The 25,954-nt window shown below is 45.9% G+C and overlaps 1 protein-coding gene across 1 annotated transcript in view; it reads left to right on the top strand.

The window, feature by feature from the left end:
• PLB1 (phospholipase B1) overlaps positions 1–25,954 on the top strand; it is a 552,393-nt gene that overhangs the window by 416,465 nt on the left and 109,974 nt on the right. Inside the window, exons 41-42 of the mRNA XM_078647360.1 lie at positions 23,261–23,356; positions 24,764–24,835. Coding sequence (XP_078503486.1) covers positions 23,261–23,356; positions 24,764–24,835 — 168 coding nt within the window. The remainder of the gene's footprint in view (positions 1–23,260; positions 23,357–24,763; positions 24,836–25,954) is intronic.

A 25,954-nucleotide genomic window follows, 5' to 3' on the forward strand; every position in this document is an offset into this window, starting at 1 on the left:
GGTAAACGCTAGCGCCACAAGCAAACTCCACTTGGAGACGGACCACGAGCGAAGGAGAATCTAACTTATCTCTCCGCTTCATTGCAGCGATTACCAGGCTTGATATCAACCGCCAAAACCGGAAAATCCTGTCCGGACACCACACGCGCCCGAACCATGTAAGTGCTCTCCCCTGCCCCTCGCCCAACAGTCACAGAGCCCGCTTTATTCCGCTATGCTCTGACTTTAAACGCTCCATCTTCACAGATTTCTCCTTCCATCAACCCTGGCCATTTTCAACATGGGGCAAATGATGTGAGTATTCACGCATGAGTCTGTCGTTTCATTTAGCATAAGTTCCTTTGTATAGAAGCTAAATGGGCTTTGTTTTTGGTTACAGTTTCTTCTAAATACGCACGAAAACCGAGCAACCAAGAGGTAGGAAAGCTTCCCCTCCCCCTATCACTGTTGTGCTACAGGCATGGGTTCCCCCAGGCTGATTGGTTTCTGTGTTCCTTCATTTACAGGCTCTTGGTCCTGATGAGATTCCCCCCATTCAGGGGACATCGAAACGCGTAGACCCCCCTACTCAGCATTAGGAACATTCTATTGGATCATTAAACATTAAAAACGCCAAATATTATTTCCAATGCTATACCATCAAAATTATAGGAAATTGTAAATATTTTTGTATAAATCTCAGAAAGTTTATGTGTGTATAAATATTAATGTGTTATCCTGTATGAATGTGTGAATGTAAGTGTGTGAATGTTGTAAATAATTGTTTATTCTTCATGTCAAGTTCACTCTAAATAATTGTGTTTGTGCAAAAAGAAAAAATTGCTCATTTATATGGTTCTTTTGATGCAAAATAAAAATGTACTGGATTTATTCCGGGTAAAAAATAATCCCTGAGAGTTACTGTTTGGTTTCAGTAAGTCGAGCGATCATTCCTTTGATCCAGTGTTCAAATAGTTTGGCAATATTGGTGCTCGTGTTGGTTTGTTACTATTGATTGTGAGGCTTGTCCTTATTGCCAGTGAGCCCAGACCCTGTCTCGGTAGTGGAACTTTAAACGTGAGCATGTAAAAATGGAAGTATTTGTGCGTAGGGCGTAACAACCGGGAAACATCCTTTACAACGCAACTTTTACCACGCAGTGCTATTACAACGCAGGTTTTACAACGAAAACCATTACAACGCATTGCGCTGGGGGGCGCTCTAGGACAGGGAATAGATTTAATTTACTATCCAACACCTTCCCTAGTGTCTACGGGGACTGGAGTTGGAATAGTAAATTAAACTATTCAGTATCCAGCACCCCAAAGCGCTATGCGTTGTAATGGTATGCGTTGTAAAAACTGCGTTGTAACAGCATGCGTGGTAAAAGCATGCGTTGTAACGTCATACATCCGTAACAACCACATGACATTTGGCTACAAGAAGCCTAGGAAGAGACCCTGCTAACAATACCAGGCTATATTAATTTCTCAATGCCAACAACAAAAGAATCACCTTATAGTCGCCACAGTGGGGGAATGGTAATGTACATCCTGACTGCACTAAATGGAATTTAGAAACCTAAACCAACTGCATGGGAGGCCTGCAACTTGTTTACGGTTGCCCTGGTTTTTAAAATATTTATATACAGCCAAAAGCAAAGGCCAAACAAAAAGCTATTGACCAACTGAAAAATGGGATCTGTTAACTTCAGGACCAGCCATTTCCAACTCCATTATGAACCTGCTTGGATCATAGCAGGACGACGTGATTCTAACTGCACAGAATACTCTCTGGTCAATTCCTGTTCAAACTCAATGTCTCTCTTTTAAGTTCGACAAAAAGGGCAGAGATCTCATTAACGCGCTGGAGTATCTCAACCTTAGGGCTGTTAATGGAGCAAATAATCCTCCTGCTGCAACTTTTCACAACCACATAGGCAGCTCTTTAATAGACTTCACAGTGCTACCAGTCTCCCTGGTTCACCTTATTAACAGTTCTGTATAAATGCCAGGGGCAAAAGCAACCACATCCCACAGAAATTGTGTCTGGCCATCAGTCTTGAACGATTTCCGGGCCGTGGATGTGAACAGATTAGGTTCCTTGGAGGGCAGTCGCCGGGAAAGAAATGTTCCGGGCGTGAAGATTTTCCCCTGCCACGAGCCCATGGGGAACTGCTCCGGATACTTTTGAATTCTTCATCCCTCACGCACTGGAGGGGTTGCACGAGGAAGTTCCTGTGCACCGGTTACACACAAGTTTGTAATCTTTATGTTCTTCCCCCCCCCCCGGTGGATTTGGCGCCTTAGCGTGCGCTTCCCACGAGGCGAGGATTTATATGGTCCTGGCGAATGCTGAGCTGACTAGTGGCTCACCATAGCAGAAACATGTCGACCTTTGTATTTTTATGGATAGGACTTTTTGGTTCAAATCAACACAACCATTTCTATGTCCGCCTCCCACTTATGTTTTTAATGGAGTTGGAACTACCCCTTTATTAAATGAATCATTCTATTTTGGGGAGTAGTCAATAACTCACTTCTCATCACTGTTGGATACTACTTCACGTATTCTAAACAAAAACCCAATGAAGACAACTGGCAACCGACTTTCAGTTGGTGCCTGAGGGTTCTTTTTCTGCACTGCGTCTGCAAAACCTACCTTATTGTTCTTTCCTCTTCCTTTGGTGGCAGTAATTGAATGTCTTTACCTTCTCCTTTTTATGTGTGTTTTTTTGTTTTTAGTCACTCTTCTGTTGATTTGGACATCAGTCTTGAACACCATTCATCAGACAAAGTAACACAGGTTGCCTCCACACAATTAACAATGAAAGGTTAAAATGGTCAACCGGTTCAGCTTACAACCTTCCTAAATTAGTAAAAAAGTAATTTTTGGCTCAAACAGATGAGGTGGAGGCCAACTATACTATCCAGCACCAATTTCCTAGACAATTGCCACCCAACATGCCATCTCTGAACAAGGCCCCAAGTAGCAAATTGGGTGCATAAGGATGACTGCTCATAGACAATCTAAAGATCTGAAGCGCTCCACAAACCAGCCCCTCAGGGCCCTTCAAATGGCATCAAATAATCATCCCCTGAAAGCTGCAGTTGTAAAAACATGGACTACCTACAGAAAAGACAGGGGTGGGTCCTAAAAAGAGAAGGCAAACAACAACTTCAGCGCCAGGCTTTTGGTCCCTTAATGACTAAGAAACACAAAAGATTCTGGAAGACGGTGAATAACCTAAATGACCGCTCAAAAAACATAACAACAGTAAATATCCAGGAAGAACACTGGTAGGAGTACCTTTCAAACCACTTTGCTCCTGACTACCTTAAATGCGGTCAACCACATGGCAGGCCAGGCTCCAACAACATCAAGAGTCCCCTCAGCACATCTGCCTATGGCCGAACTAGAGACGCAATGGAATTCCAGTGAAGGTAAAGATAATCTAAGCACTGTCAGCCCTCTGAAACTCCAGGCAGCAACAATCGTAACTCAAATCTCAAAAGGTCGCGGCAACGGGATGCCCAGCCCAAACGACTTCCCATTGTCCATCTTTAATGAGCACAAAGTCAGTCTTTCATAGTATCATAACTCTCAATTGTTTACCTGCCTCTTGAGAGGGGGCAATCATCTCCCCACTCTACAGGGGAGTATATAACTCTAACCCTTCCAATTACCAGCTTACATCGCTTTTTGACATTGAGTCAAAATACTTCACCCAGATGCCTCCTTGAAGAATTAACATCGTGGGCCACTGCAAAGCACATCACCCTTTTCAATCAAACAGGGTTTTCAATGGGTATGGGGACAACATATAATATACTAGCCCTGTCATTACTGCTTGACCAATACAAGAAAAATCACCATCTCTGTTTTATAGATTATAAAGTGGCATTTGATCGGAACTAGCTCTGGAAAATGCGGGAAACATCCTTTACGAAACAACTTTTACCACGCAGTGCCTTTACAACGCAGGTTTTTCAACGCAAGTCATTACAACGAATTGCGCTGGGGGGCGCTCTAGGATAGGTAATAGTTTAATTTACTATCCAACACCTTCCCTACTATCCACGGGGACTGGAGTTGGAATAGTAAATTAAACTATTCACTATGCAGCACCCCCCAACCCAAGTCGTTGTAACAACTTGCGTTGTAAATCCTGCTTTGTAAAGGCATGCGTAGTAAAAGCATGCGTTGTAACAACGTACCTCTGGAAAATGCTAGCCACCTGGAACATCCCTTGCCACCTGCTGCAAGCCCTGATCCTTCTTCATACTGACACTTGGGTCAGAATTAGGCCTGGGAGGTGAACTCGGCTCCATTGGCGAAGTTTTCCATACTCCGCGCTCCGCTAAACACGTGGAGTTCTGAAACACTCTGCTCCACGAAGCAGAGTTTTTTTCTCGCTCCCCACTGTTAAATTGGTGAGCATGGCAGAGAAAAATCCAACACCAGACCACCTACCAGCGAGATTTCCCAACATGGGCAGTTGCGGATGGCCGTAACCGCTCGCGTTGAGAAACCATCTCAACGTGGAAGCTGCCACTTGAGCAGAAAATCTACTCGAGCGGCAGAAAGAAGCAGTGTCCTCTTCCACTGTGCATGATGTCGTTCGTGCTGATTTTGGAGCGCGGGACAAACGCCTGGTACTAGAAACCAGCACGAACGATGCAACCTACTGCACTCCACCTTTTGCGGAACTCTGTGTAGCGTAGTACAGCAGAGTTTTTTGGCCACTTTGCAGAGTTCCGCACAGCGGAACAACACAAACTCCCCCCAGGCCTAGTCAGAATAAAACTGGGGTACGGCTCCCATGTGTCCAGAAGGATTCTAACTTACCAAGGATTATGGCAAGGGTGCGTACTAGCTCCAACACTTTTCAACCTCTTCCTGGCAGATCTTCCATCTACCGTAGACCATGTCAACTCACATGCTCCAAAGGTTGAGAGCACCCTTTTGCCAAGTCTGATGTATGCCGACGACCTAAGGCTTGCTCAGCCATACAAAGATCGGTCTCCAAAGACTCTTGAATGCCACTGCCTCATACTCCAATGGAAATAAACTTGAAGAAAACAAAAATCATGATCAAAGGAAAGCCTGTCTCCGGCTCCTTATTCTGGAACTTGGGAAAAGAAAAACCGAGGTAGTAACTGAGTATAAATACCTGGTTGTGCTGATTGATTGATAGACTGGGCTCCTTTAAACAGCATATGGAGTACATATGGATGAAAACCAATTCCCTTTCAGTGGCCTTTCAGCACTTTAAAGCAGCAATTGCTGCATCAACCTATACACCTTTGTTGAAGATAATACAGGCCAAACTAGTACCAACATTAGCCCATGGCAGTGAGGTATGGAACCTCGACCTTCTTAAGCATAAGATCTGTTCAGCACTGTATCTTTATTGCACCTTATGCACAGTTAAGCCCGGCCACTTTACACACCTTGAACCAACTAGTCATTCTACAAGGGGAATTCGAGGGAACCTGCCTCGAAGGGCCACTGGTCCCAAAGTTGCAGCGACCCCTGAGCTGAACCTCCATGTCACGCGACACCAGCATTGACCACTGTTGGTTAGGAGTACACAGATGGCGGTATCATTAAATAACTTTTAGTGACTGTAACAAATCATGTTGCAGTGATCCACAACTTACAGCGTTCTCCACCTTGCATAAACTGTACTCTTGGTGTTTTATTATTTTTCATTACTGTACTCGTTCCACCGACTGGTGCAACAGTTGTAATTAACTGTGCACTTAAATAAATAAACTTGAACTTAAAACTAGAACTTAACTACGAAAATTAGCCAGTTCTGACAGAGAGCGACAATTTGAAACAAGAGGGTTGTTTGGACTACTGTTGCAAAAATTGGTATTAAGGCACGTACTCTTATTAATCCAATCAAGTAGACAGTCGCTTCAGAGATGTAATTTATAGACGGTCTTCATTGTCCCTCTGTTGGACATAGATTTTGTCCAGAGCTCGGCTCCAATTAGTAGTGGTGACAAATTATGATAAAAAAGAGACACGGAGAGGCGTCCACGCACAAAACAGATCCTTTATCGGAGGCACAGCTGCCTCACTGTCCCCTTCACTCTCAGTTCCACGTGACGTAACTGCGTTCTAACGTTGACATGGAAGAAGTCTGCGATGGGAGACCCCACAGAGGCTATCAGTCACAACAGACACCCTCTGGATTCTTCGTTCTAAGGATAACAAATATTTATCGGCAGAGAAAGACGAAACCACGACAGCTCCAGCATCTTGTGCCATCTGTTGGAAGGTTGTTTTAGCTGCTGTGTCATCAATAAAGAGTGCAGGCTTGCTTTACAAATCTATTTATAGATGCAGCAGCAGCTGGGGGTCTGTGGGAGAGACCTAGTGCATGTTGTTCCCTCTGCCTTCCCGGGAGTTTCTACAATCATTTGGCAGGGGGTGTTTTTCCCTGGAACTCCACATCACACCGCCCCAGTTAGAGTCCAGCGTATGGCCTGTATGAAAGTGCAGGAGGCATTCCTACACAGGAAGACATATTTCCCACTTTATTTTTTCTTGCAGATTTTCTACCAAGTTGAGCCCTACACACGGTTTTCGCATTGCGCTCTGAGCATGAACGAGGAAATAAAATAAATGTAAAAAATGGAAATGGTTCGGCAAAGAAGGTTTCAGTCCACCAGCTACCCACTGTAGCAAAAGCAAAGCAGTGCGATAGTAAGAGGAAGTTCTGAAAAAAATGGATCTGATTGGCATCCGGTTCTCAGAGTAGAAGAAATCATAATGGTGTTGCCCCTCCTTTGGGGTTTATTCTTTTATATAGTCTCTAGCAATTTCCAGTGATGTAGCATCACACCACAATCAGAAGACTATCATATGTCCAGCTGTACATAATGTCACCTAGGACACTTGCAACAGTAAGATACTTTCCCATGCTGGTGAAGCGAAATGAAAGATTGAGAGTCCACATAGGCCTAGTATCAGTAAAAAGAGATACAAAGTAATCATCTTACAGCATTAGCTGAAATTCTGTTGCCACAGGAATATTTCACTGTGCACGTTAAAGAACATTCAGGAATGTTGGGATGTACAGGACAAATAAGGCAACATTTCACTTGTGGTAAATGGCCTATTGTATTAAGTTGGGGAAAAAGTCACCACTAGAGAAAAGTGTTTTTGAAAAAAACGTTGTTAGCAGCACATGTTTAAATGAAATAAGCTCTAAACCAACATCAAATATAATGTAATTAAATCAATTCTAAAAGCGAATATATAGAGCTTTCCCAAATGGTTAATACATGGAAATATCTAATGTAAGGAATACCCTACTGCCACAACTTTTCTCAACATTCATATAAGTATGTAATTTTCTAAATTCACTGCCCAACTTTTTTTTTTGCATTTTTCATAAACTATAGAAGCTCCAGTATTATTATGCGACATTTCAAGATCATATCATGTTTCTACACATCTTCGCATCAACTTTTCTAAATGGTGCATTCTCATCAGAAAGCATTAGAAACATTAGGCCATTTCATCAGTAAATATTAATAAACAACATTTTCATAATAAACTTTTACCACTGCAACTCGTTTATATGTATTAGTGTTACTTAGTATGTATGTTTTCTTCAAATTTCCATGTACTTGGATCTGTGTGTCTGTTACTTTTCTCCTGAAAAAGCATATCCAATGCACTACCCTATTTCTCATCCTGTGCCTCTATCAATATTTTTAATTTACATATACTTACCTCCTTTATGTATCTATGTACTTTCAATGTACTTATGGATCTATATATTTATCACTTTCTTCTAATTTAGCATTTCCAATGCACTGCCCTATTTCGCAGCCTATACTTCTCTCAATATATCTTCTAGCCCAACCTTCTGACTCATCTCGAACTTCTTTCTACTACTCTTTCCAATGCACTACCCTACTTCTCATCCTATACATCTATCAATATATCCTCTACATCCACTCTCTCATTTATCCCAAACCCCATACCACTACCATGATCCCCAAAAGAAACCTTTCTAGACTCTCTCCTACTCTACCTCTCCTTGCATCATCTGACACCTCTTTTACTATACCGATCCCCTAAAACAAACCTTTCTAAACTCTTCCCTCTGACTCCTCCCCTCCAAAACTCCTTTTAGTTTTTACTCATCCAAAAGCATCCTCCTACTGCTAAGACCTAAAAAAAAAAAATAATCCTTCACTCTTTTATCCCTCAACTATCCTTTTCAATCAAAATTAACAAACTAACATGTTCACTTCCCAAATTTCTTATTCAAATATACTAATTCACCACTAATCCTTTATGGGTTCCAGAGTAGCATGCTACTCGCCAATGAAGTGTCTCAACACCCCATCAGGGTTACAAGTGCTATATAAATGCAAACCTTTTCCCTTTTCTACCCCTCCCCAACCCTTCTCAATCCAAATAATTGACTAGCATATTCACCACTAAAATTACTTCCATGTTTCACCATACTAGTTCAACACTAATCCTTATGGGTTCCAGAGTAGCGTGCTACTTGTGCTTCAAAATCCCATCAGGGGTAGTAAGCGCTTTATAAATACAAACCTCTTTCCCTCTTCTATCCCGAAACCTACCCTTCTCTACGCTAATAAAAAAAGCGATTTGACGCCTCTTCAGGGGTAGTAAGCGCTACATAAATGCAATTACAATACAATACAATACAATTTGTTCACTATGCAAACCAGGACCAAGACTCCCAAAATGCAAAGGAACTCAGGCTTCGACCTTGGAAACTTAAACGCTTTGACCTGGTGCAACATCTGTATGAGTTCTCATGTGGGCAAGTAGCAGAAACTCTTGAAATCTCTATGGATGTCGTAGATTTCCTGAGGTACCCCTGTTTGTTTTCCGTGAATTCCCCAAAACTCAGTAGCATACTACTAAGGTGAAGGAACCCTGCATGAGTATGTTTGCTACTGTTGCCAGCAGGGCTTTGTGAATTACATTATTACGGCTGGGGTTTGGTATTAGCGCCAAAACCTTCATTTTAAAAGCCTGGGCAAAATGGAGAAAATCGTGCAGACCTAACAAAGTGCAAATAGCTTCACCGTTTGTGCTGTTACCTGTCACTGAAGTAACGACAAAGAAGGTTACTGCAACAATGAGTCAACTTGCTGGCAGCAGCAAATACCTCCATGTTATGAAATATGAATCTTATGAAGTGCTCCCAAATGGCTCTAAAATGTACCACTTTGTTAATCATGGAGCAAAGCGTAAAAGGGTAGGTTCAGTCTGCACTGCACAAAAGAATCAAAGTGAAACTGCAGCAAGGTTCCTCACGGTTATCAACTAGTGCCTTCTGCCCTGCTTTCTGTGGCACTGCCCAGCTACCCCTGGCACTGCCGAGCTACCCCTGGCACTGTCCTGCTATCCCTGGCACTGTCCTGCTATCCCTGGCACTGCCCTGCTATCCCTGGAACTGCCCTGCTACCCCTGGCACTGCCCTGCTATCCCTGGCACTGCCCAGCTACCCCTGGCACTGCCCTGCTATCCCTGGCACTGCCCTGCTATCCCTGGCACTGCCCAGCTACCCCTGACACTGCCCTGTTACCCCTGGCGCTGCCTTCCTATCCTTGGCACTGTCCTGCTACCCCTGGCACTGCCCTGCTATACCTTGCACTGCCTTGCTACTCCTGGCACTACCCAGCTACCCATGGCACTGCCCTGCTACCCCTGGCACTGCCCTGCTATACCTGGCACTGCCTTGATACCCCTGGCACTGCCCTGCTACCCCTGGCACTGCCCTGCTATCCCTGGCACTGCCCAGCATCCCCTGGCACTCCCCACCTACCCCTGGCACTGCCCTCCTATCCTTGGCACTGCCCTGCTATACCTTGCATTGCCTTGCTACTCCTGGCACTGCCCAGCTACCCCTGGCACTGCCCTGCTACCCCTGGCACTGCCCTGCTATACCTGGCACTGCCTTGCAACCCCTGGCACTGCCCTGCTACCCCTGGCACTGCCATGCTATCCCTGGCACTGCCCAGCTACCCCTGGCACTCCCCACCTACCCCTGGCACTGCCTTCCTATCCTTGGCACTGCCCTGCTATCCTTGGCACTTCCCTGCTACCCCTGGCACTGCCCTGCTATACCTTGCATTGCCTTGCTACTCCTGCCACTGCCCAGCTACCCCTGGCACTGCCCTGCTACCCCTGTCACTGCCCTGCTATACCTGGCACTTCCTTGCAACCCCTGGCACTGCCCTGCTACCCCTGGCACTGCCCTGCTACCCCTGGCACTGCCCTGCTATACCTGGCACTGCCCTGCTACCCCTGGTCTCAGGTTTCGTATACAGAGCAGCGGTAGGAACAGAACCAGGTCTAGGGGAATATTTCCAACAGAATGGCAAAGCGTGGCGTTAAACAAACATTGCTAACGCCACGCGCTGCCATTCTGAAAATGTAGGGATGCACCGTATTCACAAGAATGTGGTGCACCCCTGCCTTTCCTGTAACAATGGCGCTAAATCTAACTGCCTAGCATGAGTTGGAATCAGCACTAGCAGCCTTGGTATTCAGCACCGCCAACATTTAACAGCGCTTGGAGGAGGCTTCTCAGAAAAACTTTGCCTCCTGCACCTATGTGTTTTTGTTTACAAACAAAGCACTGTTCCGTTCATCAATAGTACATTTTAGCTCAAGTTGGAAGGGATCTACACAGATTTCTTGTTCTTGTTGTTGTCTCAGTGGGAAGATATCCTTCCATGTTTGATCTGTTTATGCCCGGTATTGTTAAGGGGGCGTAATGGACTTTTCAATCCTTGGTTTAAGATTTTAAGGTGCATATGTACAAGCCCCTGTCGCCATGGGAACGTCACTTTTTGTGACGATCCGGTGTCGATAGAGGCCTTGCCTAATGTACAAGGCAGCGTTAAGCTACTTAATGTGGCTTAACGCTGCCTTGTACATAAGGCACCCTTTCACGCTTTGTTTAGCGTGAAAGGGGGGTGCAGTAGGTGTCCCTTCCTGTATATAAACAAACCTTTTTAAAAATGCCATTTTGTAACTTACATGCGTGCTGCATGAAACAGCACACATGAAATGTAAAAAATGCCATTTTAGGATTGTTTATGTGCAGGAAGGGACACATTCCTACATATAACCAATCCTCCCCTGCACACAGACACCCTTGCACTCTGGTGCAAGGGTGCCTGCGGTGGTGCTAAGTTTCTCACATTCTTGTGAATATGGTGCGGCCTTGCGTTTCCGAATTGGCGAGCATGTCTTTAAGCCTAGGAGGCTAATGACACGCTCCGCAACTTCGTCGTACATATGGGCCTAAGAGCCAGAAGTGCAAAACTTTTCAATGGATAATGTTTTGCAGGTTATAATGAGGTACTTTGTGTGTGTGGTCAGCTCAATTAAACCTCATTTAACTTATATAATAAATGGACATTAGAACATCCAATTATATAATTTATGTTTGTTTTTATCTCTGTATTACTGTTTTTTTCTCGTTGTACAGATTTTGATTTTTACAATATGTAACTGCCATTTTATGTCGAAGCTGCATTTATACCTTTACAAATAAATGTTTAAAATATATTTTATGTTCCCTTATATAAAAAGTACAAATCAGTTCGTTATTTTCTGTGGAGTTAATATGGTATTTCCTTGTGCCGATCGTCATTTATCTCAAAATATACCTCACTGTCAGAAGGAGGAAGTCCAGCATTGTTTCATGGAAGACAGATGTAAATAGTTAATGCATGGCACTCTTTTGTATTATATTGTATTGCATTGCAGCATTTATTTATTTGAAGTATTTCTATGTTGAGAACCAGCTCCTCCGTGTAGTATGCTGTATACATAGGTGAATAATTCCATCGAATACAGCCTATGTTACACATCTGAAACCAATTTGTAAAGCCAATGCGACTGGAAAGTTTGAAAGTGGCTTCAGTGTTGTAGAAAGGAGGTGGAAGGTCTGATGTCAGCCTTGATTTTAAGAGTGAGATTTCTCGCTCATTAATTGATGACAATTTTTTATTTATAGCTGGAAAAGTCTGTTAAAAAGGTGAACTTTGGGACCTTGCTTAAAGTATTCGTAGAAGGGATTTGTCTGATCGCTGTTTCATTTCTTGGGGCACTTCCTGAGGACAGCTTCAGGGCCTTTGGGCCTCATTGATCAAAATCCTGACATATCTGTTGGCGCAGTAATGGCACATTGCTGGAGTGTGTCGCAAAACAGATGCAACTCCAGCAATGTGTCATTACACATGGGCGAGTCCAATGTAAAAGTGCCTGTGTTACTCCTTACACCCGCTGGGCAGCAGGCGTGAGGATTTGACGCAGTGAAGTCATAGAAGTGGCAAAGTGAAATCTCATAGCTTGGAAACTTTCCATCACTTACTACCACAGAACTAGAAGCCCTAATGCATCAAGTGAAGTCCGGCTTCCCTTGTGATATAATTCCTGCAAAAATAGCTAAGACCCTTATTCATCAACTTGCTCCATCGATTGGATACCTCTTGAATCTCTCCCTGGAAGAAGGTTATGTTCCATCTGAATGGAAAGCAGCTCAGATAATGCCTATTCAGAAAAACACGTAAGGCCCCTTTGACTGATTTGACCAATCTTCGGCCTATATCACTTCTGCCATTCCTGAGTAAATTACTAGAGAGGCATGTTAACAAACACTTCTCTAGTTATGTCGAATTGTCTGGCAACTTAGACCTCTCTCAATCAGGTTTTAGGCCTAAATATAGGACCGAATCAGCCTTGCTAGTGGTCACAGACAACATCAGAATGACCCTAGACAAAGGACATTCAATGATTCTGGTGCTATTAGACCTATCCGCCGTATTCGATACTGTTTCCCATCAGATATTATTGAGAAGGCTGAAGAAGGTAGGATTAAGAGATTCTGCCTTCCATTGGATGGCAAGTTTTCTATCTGGTCGCACCCAGACAGTAAATCTGGACTCGTATCGTTCGGTACCCATTGAACTTACCAAGGGAATTCCACAGGGCTCCTGTTTGAGCCCTACTTTATTTAATATCTACGTGGCTCCCTTGGCAAATGTTCTAAGGAAATTTGGGTTCACTCCAATATCTTATGCGGACGATGCGCAGTTACTCTTTCCCTTTGACAAATTCACCCCAGCTATCCAGGAGACCTTCTCTTCAGGCATGAACGCTATATCGCAATGGATGAGGAACAACTTTTTGAAGTGTAATGTTGGGAAGACCGAACTTCTTCTCTTTGGAGATGCCCTCAGGCTATGGTCCCCCAATTGGTGGCCCATCAATCTTGGTAAACCACCTATTCCCAAAAATTCAGTTAAAAACCTGGGAGTCCGGCTAGATCAGGCCATTACTCTTAAAGAGCATGTTGGCCAGACAGCTGGTATCTGCTTCAACACTCTGGGCCTACTGCGACGTGTCTTTCCTCTTCTTCCAGACTCTGTAAGAAAGACACTAACCCAAGCTCTTATACTGAGCCGTTTAGACTATTGTAATAGTCTATTGCTCTCGGCTAATGAAGCATCAATTAATAAACTACAGGTGATTCAGAACTCGGTGGCGCGTCTTGTCATGAATATGCCACCGAGATCCCCCTCTCGTCTACTTCTTCTTAAACTCCACTGGCTACCACTTCGCCAGCGGATAAAATTTAAGATCTGCTGTATCATTCATAAAGCACTATTTAATCTTGGCCCCGGATATTTGGCAGAAAAATGTATTCCTTATCATCCCTCGAGATCTCTGAGGTCGAGTACCCACCATCTTCTGACAATCCCTAGAATTAGGAGAGTGAAACTAGGAGGAAAATCTTTATCTTATCTTGGACCAAAATATTGGAATGAACTCCCCATCTCCTTAAGAGAATGTCCCAATCATTTGGCCTTCAGGAAATTGCTTAAAACCACTTTTTTTTGCTCCTAATAAAAATAGTCCATATCTTTCGCTGCACAGTCATAACGTTTCCATAAAAGCGCAGAGATACTCCCTGGAGTCGATTCTGGCGCTATACAAACCCAAAAATAATAATAATAATAATAGTTTTCACTGCGCCACTTCTACAAGGCTTTTTTTGCGTGGGAACTCCTACCCTGCAAACATTATACCGGACGTAGGTATAATGTAACGCAGGACTTTACAAAGTGACACGTCTGCCTAGATGCGTCACTCTTTAAATAGGGCACAATGTGGTACATTTTTTGCACCACCTCAGCGTCACAAAAAAGTGACGCAGCGTAAGGCCTCATAAATAAGGCCCTTTGTGTTTTTTGAATGAAGGTCTTTCCAATAGAAGTGATTCTGTGTTCAGTAGAGAGCTGGAATCATCTGAGATGACTAGTTTGTTAGTTAGCTATTTGGTGATGTTCATATGTAAGGATTTGTAGGCAATGCAGGATAGTTTAAACAGAATCCTTCCTACGACGGGGAGCCCTTTCAGGGTGATTAGGATTGGGGTTATGTGGTCCAAACGTCTGACACCAACTGTGTGCTGCTTTGTGTGCAGTGTTGCGTACTGCATTTAATATGTCCAGGTGTGTTATGGCAATGCTGTACAGTGAGCAGTTACATTATTTGAGTCATGAAAGCACCAATGTTTGAAATCTATCATAGTGATGAGTGACTTGGTTCCTAGAAGGAACCTGATGTGGTGCTGGGCCTCTCTTGCTGAGGGGAGGATGAGGCCTAATGGCTAGAGTGGTCGAAAGGGTTTGAGCCCCGGCAGGAACTCTTAACATCCTGTGATTCTGGGATAATCACTTAATCTCCCCGTGTCTAACAAAATGAATGTGTCAGTCTGTAACGCTACTGGTGCTCATGTAAAGCGCTCTGATAACTTCCGGTCGAGTTTGCACAATACAAAACTCCCCCCCAAAAAGTGCTGATATAGGCCTGAAGTTTCAAGATCTAGTCTAGGGTAAAACCTTGGAATTTTACTTTCTGCACTATGTTTGGGTTGTAGTTAGGTATATTAGCCAAGTCAAGCTTACACTAGGGTGGTGTCTTTCGAAAGGGAGAACTGCATGTATTCAGCTCTATTGGGTTTAATTTGAGATAATTTTAATGTTTAAGGATAGTCCTAGGGTTGTTGAAAGACTGCCGATGCCCTCGGGGAGAAGCCTTTCATGTATAGTTGAGTGTCATCTGAATAAAGATGGAAGAATATGTTGGATTGTGTTAAGAGGCAGGAGAGGGTGGGGATAGGATAAAACACTGGGACACACCTTGTTGATGACCATTACCCATACTCCCCATTCCATTAGTTCTTCCAAGGTTAACAGTGATGGTGGCTGATGGTGTCAAAGGCAGATCTAGAAAAACAAGAAGGCATGATTTGCCAGAGTCGAACATATGCAGAGCATTGTCAACTATATGTAGTGTTGCTGTCTCTGTTTGGAAAACTGGTCAGACACATACTGGTGATCATAAAGCAGGTCGTCTTCCTTTATGACATTTTAGCTGTTTTTCAACACAGTTTTCCAAAACCTTCGAATTGACAAAGATTTTGGAAGGTGGTCAAAATCGTTCTTTTCTTCAAACTCCATATAATCCATGACTTTGTTCTCATTGTGCCCTTGTATCACTCAAAGTCTGCCATACCAGCCAGCCACCCCTCCACACATGGACCTCGAAACTTAAGCACAAGTGGTAAACAACGTTTACAACGCATCGTTTACAACGCATGCCATTACAACGCAAGTTGTTACAACGACACATTGTTACATTGCATGCCTTTACAACGCAAGTCATTATAACGACTTGCTGCAGGGGGCAGAAGGTGTTGGATTTGTTGGATTTTCAATCCAACACCTTCCCTACTGTTGCACACACTGGAGTTGGAATAGTAAATTATACTATTCCAAACTCCAGCGACCCTCCCTACAGCAAGTCGTTGTAACGGCGTGCGTTGTAATGGCATGCGTTGTAAACGCATGTGTTGTAATGAGTCCTATTCATACAGGTAAATAAGGACAGATCAATCACTTGCTTTCAACATCACAGGCCTCCAATCAATCAATCAATCAGTTGATTTGTAAAGTGCGCTACTTATCCGCAAGGGTTTCAAGGCGCTGGGGGGGGGGTGATGCTGCGACTGGTCGAAAAGCCAGGTCTTGAGTTGTCTCCTGAAGGTCAGTAGGTCTTCGGTTTGTCGTAGGTAGCTGGGGAGGGTGTTCCATGTCTTGGCGGCGCGGTGGGAGAAGGATCTGCCTCCGAAGGTGGTTCTGTGGATGCACAGGACCGTTGCCAGGGGTGGTCAACGGAGCGGAGTATCCTGTTGGGTACGTAGTAGGAGAGTTGGCTGTTGAGGTAGGCTGGCCCGTTTTTGTGGTGTGCCTTGTGTGCGTGGATCAGGAGTTTGAAGGAGATCCTTCTGTCGACGGGGAGCTAGTGTAGGTTCCTCAGGTGGGGGGTGATGTGGTCGCGGCGCGGGACGTCGAGGATCAGGCGTGCAGAGGCGTTCTGGATTCTTTGTAGTCTGTTGATGAGCTTGGACACGGCACCGACCTAGAGGGCGTTTCCGTAGTCGAATCTGCTACTGACGAGGGCCTGGGTGACTGTTTTCCTCGTGTTTGTCGGGATCCATCTGTAGATCTTGCGGAACATGCAGAGGGTGTTGAAGCAGGTGGAGGAGACTTCGTTGATTTGTTTGGTCATGGTGAGTTTCGAGTCGAGGATGACTCCCAGGTTGCATGCATGGTCGGCAGGGGCTGGGGGGGGGGGGTACCCAGTGATGCTGGCCACCAGGAGTCGTCCCATGCTGAGGGGTTAGGCCCGAGGATTAGGTTCTCCGTCTTGTCTGAGTTCAGCTTAAGTTGGCTTTCCTTCATCCAGTCGGCGACGGCCTTCATTCCCTGGTGGAAGTGGGATTTGGCAGTGGAGGGTCCTTGGTGAGGGAGAGGATCAGCTGCGTGTCATCGGCGTAGGAGATTATGTTGAGGTCGTGCTGTCAGGCGATGCGTGCTAGTGGTGCCATGTAAACGTTGAACAGCGTGGGGCTGAGGGAGGATCCCTGTGGGACGCCGCAGATGATCTTGGAGGCCTCGGACCGGAACGGGGGGAGGCGGACTCTCTGAGTTCTGCCGGAGAGGAAGGAGGTGGTCCAGTCCAAAGCCTTCTCCCGGATCCCTGCGTCTTGGAGGCGCGTATGTAGTGGGTGGTGGCAGACGGTGTCGAAGGCGGCGGAGAGATCTAGGAGGGCCGCTGTCTCGCCATTGTCTAGAAGGATCCTGATGTCATCTGTGGCGGAGATGAGGACAATTTTGGTGCTGTGGTTGCTGCGGAATCCTGATTGGAAGGTGTCCGGGATGTTGTTGTCTCCGAGGTGACGGGTGAGCTGGATGTTAACTATCTTCTTGATGACCTTTGCTGGGAGCGGAAGCAGGGAGATGGGCCGGAAGTTCTTTAGGTCGCTCGGGTCCACCTTGGGTTTCTTCAATCGGGTGTTGATCTCTGCATGCTTCCAGTTCTCAAGGAAGGTAGCGGTCTCGAAGGAGAGGTTGATGATGTTGCGCAGATGGGGTGCGATGGAGTTGCTGGCTTTGTTGAAGATGTGGTGTGGGAGAGGGTCGGACGGGGGTCCGGAGTGGATTGTGCCCATGATCTTGATCGTGTCCTCGATTCTCACGTTGGCCTAGTTTGTCAGGGAGTCTTGGACGGTGGGGTGCATTGGGTCCTGTGCGGCGTGATCTGTAGGGGTTGTTCAGGGTTCGAAACTGTCATGGATGTCGGTGAATTTACGGTGAAAGAAGGTGGCGAGGGAGTCGCACAGGGCTTGCGATGGCGGGATGTCGTTGCCGCTGGAGCTGGGGTTGGAGAGTTCCTTCACGATGTTGAAGAGCTCCTTGCTGTTGTGCGCGTTGTTGTCAAGGTGGTCTGTGAAGGAGATCCTTTTGGCGGTCCTGATGAGGTGGTGGTGGTTGCGGATGGCGTCTTTGTGGGCAGCACGGCTGTCCGGCATCTTGTCACTATGCCATATGTTCTCCGATTTCCGGCAGGTGCGCTTTAAGGTGAGGAGTTCCGGGGTGAACCAGCTGGCTCTTTTGCTGGTGTCTCTGTTGGTGGGTTTTTTCAGCGGGGCTAGGGTGTTGGGGCAGTCGTTCATCCAGTGTTCGAGGGTGAGTGCACCATCATCGGGGTTGGTGGGATTGGTCGGAGGGTTGAGTGCGAGGCTTGTCTGTAGCTGTTCCTCAGTGACTTTGCCCCAGCTGCGGCGGGGGATCTGTAGGGTGCGGTGGTGTGTGGGGGGTTTTCGGAAGGAGAAGTGGACCCAGTGGTGGTCTGAGCCGGTGAGTTCGGAGGCGTGGCTGAAGGTGACGTGGGGGCTTGAGGAGAAGATGGCATCAAGAGTGTGACCGCCGATATGGGTCGGCATCGTGACGAGCTGTATTAGTCCGAGGTTGGCGATCAGGGTGGAGGAGTTGTTGACGTTGTTCTCCAGATGATAGTTCAGGTCTCCGAGGAGGATGCAGTCGGTGGAGGTCAGTGCATGCGAGCTGATGAGGTCGGCGATGGAGTTGCAAAATTGAGGCCGGGGTCCTGACGGTCTGTAGACGAGGGTGCCTCTTAGGGTGGTCTTGGGGTTCGTGTGGATCTGGAAGTGCATGTGTTCGGCGGTGCTGAGGGTGTCGTTGGTGTTTTTTGAGACCCTGATGGTGTTTTTGTGGACGATGGCGATTCCTTCGCCGGCCCCGTTGGTGCGGTCTCTGAGGGTGATCTTGTACCCATCAGGGATGGCTATGGCGATGGTTGACGAGGAGGCTTCGTTCATCCAGGTCTCGGTCAGGAAGGCGACATCCGGGGATGCGGTGTCGAATAGGTCCCAGAGCTCGATGGCGTGTTTGCTTGCGGAGCGGTGTTGATCAGGATGCATCTAAGTCGGTTGGGTTCAGTCATGGCGGGTGTCTCGGTGCCTTCGAGGCAGGAGAAGCTGCAGTTCAGGCAGGTGAAGGGACCGTGGGTGCGCTTCGGGGCAGCCTTGCAGCAGGTGTGGGTCCTTCCTGGGTTGAGAGCGACAAGGGTGTTGGCGTCGTAGCAGAGGCGGTCTTCGTGGCTGGTGCGGGGGGCAGGGGTTCTGCCTTCGGCACACCAGCGGCGCGCCCACTGCGCGCAGCCGCGCAGCGGCCGCCATATATGGGGAGGAGGGGAGCGAGGAGCAGCTGGAAGGCGGGAGGTGTGTTTGCAGGGGCAGCGAATGGGCGCGGAGGGGGCGGGCCGTAGGGGAAGCAGCGGTGGGGATGGGGGCAGGGAAGCGGAGCGGATTGACCGCGGGAAGGAGATGGGCAAGGGCAGGGATCAAGGGGGCACGGAAAGCAGCAAGCAGGGCACAGAATCAGAGGGGGCGACAGCAGGAAAACACGGGGCATATTTCTCTGAAGACTTAAGGCTTTACCATCATACCTTTCGATCTTCGACAAGGATTCAGATCAGAAGATAACACCGCTTCTCTGGCTAACAGCAAGACTTGAGTTTTTCTATCCTTGATTCCCTTCACAAAGACATCAGACACTGCTGCATGGTGATTTGAAGCACTTTTTAAAAACCTTTAAATATTACATTTTATAAAAGGTGTGTAAAACATTACAAATATCCTTCTCAACTAAATGAAATCAGGTTCAGATTTAAACAACAATATCTAATTATAACACAAGCACGCCTCAACCTGACTGCAGTGGCGGCTGCCAGCAAAGGGGAATGGTAAAGCGGGCAAACCGCCGCTGCTGTAAAAATAAAAAACAAACATACATGATGCATAACGTGAACCGGAATAAGAACAGTAAATAATGGGACAAAAAAAAAACATACAAAAAAAGTTACTTACCTGGCAGCACATCCTCAACGGTCTCGATCTTCTTGCTCCAGCAAGGTTCCAGTCGACTCCCTTAACCAATCCCAGCGCAGTTCTCATGCTGTAAAAGCAGCACCAGTATTGGATGGAGTAGGCTTGCTGGATGCTCCTTCAGGCACTATAGGTGCACATGCCACTTTGGCCAGCGCAAGACAGCAGGCCAAAGTGGCATGCATACTTTGAAGCATCCAGTCAGCCACTGCTGCTGTCCTCTGCTGCCAATGAGCAGCAGAGGACACACCCCGCATGTCTCTGGGCTCAGGGCTGACACTGTGGCAAGTGCGCACATTGGAAAAATATAATTACAATGAAATCTTTTCATTGCCATTTTATTTTTTCCTGCAACGCTCCACCGCCCAAGTGAAGAAGCCGCTGCTGCCTGACTCCCAGGTGGGATTGTTGGAAACATATCTCTCTGAAAAGTTATGTTAACACAAGTTACAGTAATGGCAGCTGTTAGAAATGGGGTCTCTAGTTGGCAGTGGTTTGCACCCTGTCCAAATATGAATCATCTCTTTAGTCAGGGTAAGTAAGTTACATACTATGAATAACCCGTGCTCACTCCCTTGGAAGCTTGGCAAGAGCAGTCAGGCTTACCCCCAGAGGCAATGTGTAAAGTATTTGTGCAGACACACCCAGTAACACAGTGAAAACACCAGAAAAGTACTCCACACAGGTTTAGAAAAATAGTCAATATTAATCTGAGTAAGACAAGATCAACCTGATAAAAATCCAACATACACAAGTCAAGATATTAACTTTCAAAGATTAAATCAAACATAGCTTTCAGAAAACAATAGCTTCAATGGGGCTCTCTTGTCGCGCTTGACGTTGACGATACCACAAAATAAGTCTGGCCTGGATGGGGCGAGGGCTGACATCAGGAGTCACACAGACCCCGGTACAGTACCTGGTAGGTGTCGGAAATCATAGACAATGCAAGATACTTGGGAGGTGAGGCTGCAGGGAGTCGAGTGCGGCGTTGATTCCTTACTGTTATGCAGGATGTTGGCATGTCGGTACTCGACAGTGTGTTGCATGAAGTAGGAGAGGCATCACTGAAGCGAGTGAGGCGTTGGTTCCTGGCGGTGATGCAGAGTCATGGAGTCGCTGATGTCTGGGGGCGTTGCAAGGTAAAGGGGAGATTATGCGGCAGTTACCAAGATGATCCTCTGTTCCTTAGTGCTGGACAGTGTCGATGAGGCATTGCAGGTCAAGCCACGAGGTTTCGGTTTCATGGCATTGAGGTCGAACCACTGGGCCACAACTGCAGCGTCGGAGTTAGAGCGGTGCATCATAGACATCGGTGGTGCCGTGCTCGGGACTCCTGCAGTGACGGTTCTTCATCAGAGTCTGCATTGTAAGTCACAGTTGCAGGCAGCGGCACGGCATCAAAGTTGCAGACAGGCACCCATACCAAAGTTGCTCGATGTTGGTTTCTTCTTGTAGTACTTAAACTCACTTTCAATAGCTGAGGAAGTGGGATTGGTACCACTTGGCAGGTAGGGTGTTCATCAGAGGAGCCCAGGTACTACAGGTGAAGACTTTGATAGTACTGAGACTTCCAACAGGTGACAAGCTCAAATCAAACACTTGGAGATACTTTAGAAAGCAGGCTGTGGAGAGCAAAATACAGTCCTCTCACTCCTTGGACAGAGGTAGCAGGCAGAAAGCCAACACAACAAAGCAAACAGCAAAGTGGCAGTCCCACCTGGCAGCACAACAGCTCTTCTTTCCGGCAGAATGTCCTCAGTCCAGAAGTGTTCTGAGTATATGGTCTCAGAGTTCCAGTACTTATACTCATTTTAGCCTATGCAGTAGGGAGATTTCAAAGAAAGGTCTTCGTACTGCACATGACCCTGCCCTTCCTGGCCCTGGCTCCCGACACACTACAGGGTGTGGAGACTTCTTTGGATGGTGACAGGCACAGCCCTATTCAAGTGCAAGTGTCAGATCCTCCCACCACTCTAGCTCAGGATGACTCGTCATCCTGGTGATGGGCCACCATCTCCCTTTGTGTGTGACTGTCTAGAGTGAATTCACAAAGCCCAACTATCATCCAACTCAGACGTGTATTCTAGGTACAGTAGAGGCACAGAATGGTTAAGAAAGAAAATTACAACTTTCTAAAAATGAAATTTTCAGACCTGCAATTTAATAACCAACTTGGAAGATACAGTTGCAAGATGTTACAAGGCAGCTCCCATGCTAACCTATGGGGAGGGGCCATTGGAATTACCTGATTGTGCGGCTGTGGCGATTTTCGGATAATTATAGATTTGCAGCATTTGCCACATAATTCACCATCTGCTGCATAATCCGCATATTTTAACACAAAGAAAAGTTTGTTTCTAGCTCTAGCAGTTCAAAAGTTACTAAACGCAGAGTACATGTTGGAAGGCCAAAGATTGATTGGTCACTTTTCTGTTGCTTATTGCTATATTTGGGCATTAAACCGGTACTAAGGAGGTGCACCCAATGCCCAGACAGTGTTAACATGTGTAAAAAGTATAAAATAATGAAGTAATACTAATAAAAAATGTGCCACATTCGCCACGTAATTTACTTGACTCTTTCGCATAATTAGGCCCTCTCCTGCTGCATATTTCCAGCGGCCCTGCCTATGGAGAGATAGGCCTTGCTGTAGTAAAAAACTAATTTAGCAGTAACTATCAGGAATTGTAAATCTCACAAGTACATGTCCTACCTTTTAAATTTACTGTACCCCCCCCTCCCATGGTGCTACCTCTGGCATTACTTGGGAGTGTCTACCCTGTAATAAAAGTGAAGGTTTGGGTCTGGCAAGTGGGTGCACTTGCCAGGTCAAAATAGTAGTTTAAATCTGCACACATAGGCTCTGCAGTGGCAGGTCTGAGACTTGTTTGCAGGGCTACTCATGTAGGCGGCACAATAAATGCTGCAGGCCAACTAGTAGCATTTGATTTACAGGCCCTGGGCACGCCTGGAGCACTTTATTAGTGACTTACTAGTAAATCAAATATGCCAATCACGGAGAAACCAATACCATTACGTTTTAGACACAGAGTACTTGCGCTTTAGCACTGGTCAGCAGTGGTAGAGCGCCCAGAGTCCGAAAGCCAGCAAAAACTAAATTCAGCACACTAAGACAAGAGGTCGGAAGCAAAAAGACAGGGAAACCAGGTCTAACAGCAGCATTAGCCTGACAGTAATTCTCGAGCTCTGGTGGGAGTTTGGTGTGACAATCCAGTAAGTCCCTTTCAGATGTACCGAATGCTGAGTTCCATTTTCTCCATTTGCAGGCAGAATCATTTCCAAGGGTCTTCACAAATTTGAACCCATAACCACCAAAAAACTGTTTCTGTACTGTATATATATTCTTGACCTAGTAATGGATTCATACCATCTGATCTACTCCTGCAAGACTCCATTTCTATTGTGTTTCAGAACGGACTTCCGGATGTAACCTTCCTGGCTCCAGACTGCTTCCACATGAGTCAGAAGTCACACTCACAATTCTCCAGGGCCCTGTGGAACAACATGGTATGGCTACACTTACTTTACTGGGCAAGTGTGTTAATGATGCCTTTTGTGTAATTATCCACTATAGCCTCTACCGGCCATTAAAGGCCAGCTCCAACGTTAAAGGTCAGAGCCAAAGGCGAGGGCCTTTAACAAGGTTAGGGCCTTTAACCCCTTCGACGCTCATGACGAGCTGGGCTCGTCATGAGGTAGCCTCCTGCTACGCTCATGACGAGCCCAGCTCGTCATGAATAATGGGTTTTTGTAAAGAAGAGCACAGGAGGGGAATTTCGCTAGCGCTCATGTGGTTAATGGCTGGTAGAGCCCGCTAGGCAGAATGTTCTAATTTGTAAAACCAAGGCCTTTCGGAGCCCAAGTGGGTTGAAATCCCCTTGGGCTTCTTGAGGACATTGTTCACAACTGCTGCTGTGAACGAACAATGGAATGTTGATGCTCCAGGCATCTAACGGTCATTAGAAGTAAGGGTGGGCGTAGTTCGCGAAGTAGCGCTACACGAAGCTACGCGAAGTGCACTTCGCACTATGTGAACTTCACGTAGCACTACGCGAGCTACATAGTAGCATGTTTGCACTGTGCAAGATGCGTTTTCAATGATTGCACAGTGCGGGACTGTGCAATCATTGAAAACGGCATCTTGCACAGTGCAAGCTGTAGTTTTCTGCTGCTCTAGTAGATTTTTACTCGAGCGGCAGCTTTCTCAACATGGACTGGTAGTTTCTCATCGCGAGCGGTCGCGAGCATGCGCAACCATTTGCAATGAGAAACCTGACCTCCCCACGTTGAGAATCTCGCCGGGATGTCATTTTGCTTGCTCGCGGACGCGAACATGACGTTGAGGCCCGCGAACAAGCAAAAAATGACCACTGCACTACGCTGCGCTGCGCGTGTTCGCACTGTGCTACGTGCAGCTCGCGTAGTGCGAAGTTGCGCAAAATTCGCAAACTACGCGAGCGTAGCGTAGTACTTTGCCCAGGGTTAATTAGAAGCCCTGAGCAATCCATTGATTTCAATGAAGCACTGAACATTCCAATCTTCTAATTATGATTTTTTTTTAAATGTATCTACTCTCCAGCAGCCATTTTAAATCATGATGTCAAAAATGTTTGTCCGAAATGACTTGGTCCTTCAATACGTAGATATTTCTGGTGGGCCTTTTCCTGATTATATGTCTTTTTTTCCTTGTTCCTTGCTTTTTATGCCTATGAACAAACACTATTCTAATAATCACTATCAAAGCGAGGATGTGCCAAGATGCCTAATTTAATCTTCCTTTAGTGACCTGGAGTATTACTTGCCAGGACCTGTATTGCTCCTTCCAATTTGTTGTAATTTTTCCAGAATCGTTTGTACTTATAGGATAATTCAAAAACCTGACAAAAAAATCACTCTTTTATTTTGTTCCCCTAGCTTCAGCCAATAGGAGAGAAAACATATGTTTTGGACTTCAAGGCTAACCTAACCCTCAGCTGTCCAAATTCGGTAATTTGCAAACTTTCGCTAACTTTTTTTGTAGTTGCTGTTCTTTCTCTTCGCTAGTTTCTTGTCTTTAATTCGCTGATCCCCTCTTGAAGATGTTTGTGTTTTTTATCTATGTCCTTGAGCTGTACCCATCCTCACATATCTGATGTCTGTCCTCCAGATAAAGGCTGATGGGTGTGCATTAACCTGGAAACGCAACAGTGACAGTGATTAAAGTGCTTGCAAGTGCCTGAGATTAACAAAGAAGGAAATTAATTCTTAAATGTACTAACTTGGGCAAACCACAATTCCATGTGCACATAAGCCTTTTGTGAGCTTTAGGCCACTGGGTAGTGATCTTTAGATGTTGGATGTGGGATGAGGATTGGATAACCCTTGATCTATGAACTGTGGCATACTGTCAGTTTGGATCTTTCACCAACCTATGGGTATCCAGCACTTTTTCCACCTCATTTCAACTTTGAGGAACTTTTAGTAATTATGGATTACAATGAAGAGTTGCCTCCTGCCAAATTTTACACTGGCCCAAACACACAGGCAGGTGAGAATATTTTAAGTTAGAACAGGAGCAGGCATGTCCGGCGGTCTCCAACTTGCCAGGCGGCACAGTCCTCAACTATTGTTTCCACCTTCATCAAGAAGAGGAAGCCACACCTTACTATAGAGACGTTCAGTAGTCTTACTGCCTCCTTGTGATTGGCTTGCTCTAGCTGTAGGATTCTTTGTGTCAGAACTGTGGCTACCACGAGGAGCTGATGTGTGACGGAACTGGTCCTGCAATGGTGACTTTCATGTCCATTCTTGACTGGATCGGATCACTAGCTGGAAAGACTCATCAGAGATGTTGGCGGACTCAATGCCACTGAGGTACATTCTGAGAGGTCTGAACCCTTCCATTGCTAGACTGACAAACTCACTCTCCACTGATAACTGGTTCCTCAACCTCAGTGACTGACCAGGGGTGGTTTGAGAGGTGATCTGAAAGATTTAACAATCCAAGCTTTCATATTTCCTTTCCTTTAGCCATCCATCTCTTCACCTCTCTACCTAACCATCCTCCCATCCAGCTATTCAACCATTCACACATCAACCCATCCTTTTTCCCACCTACTCACTCTT

The sequence above is a fragment of the Lissotriton helveticus genome, chromosome 6, assembly GCF_964261635.1.
Source record: "Lissotriton helveticus chromosome 6, aLisHel1.1, whole genome shotgun sequence".
NCBI classification, from domain to species: Eukaryota; Metazoa; Chordata; class Amphibia; order Caudata; family Salamandridae; genus Lissotriton; species Lissotriton helveticus.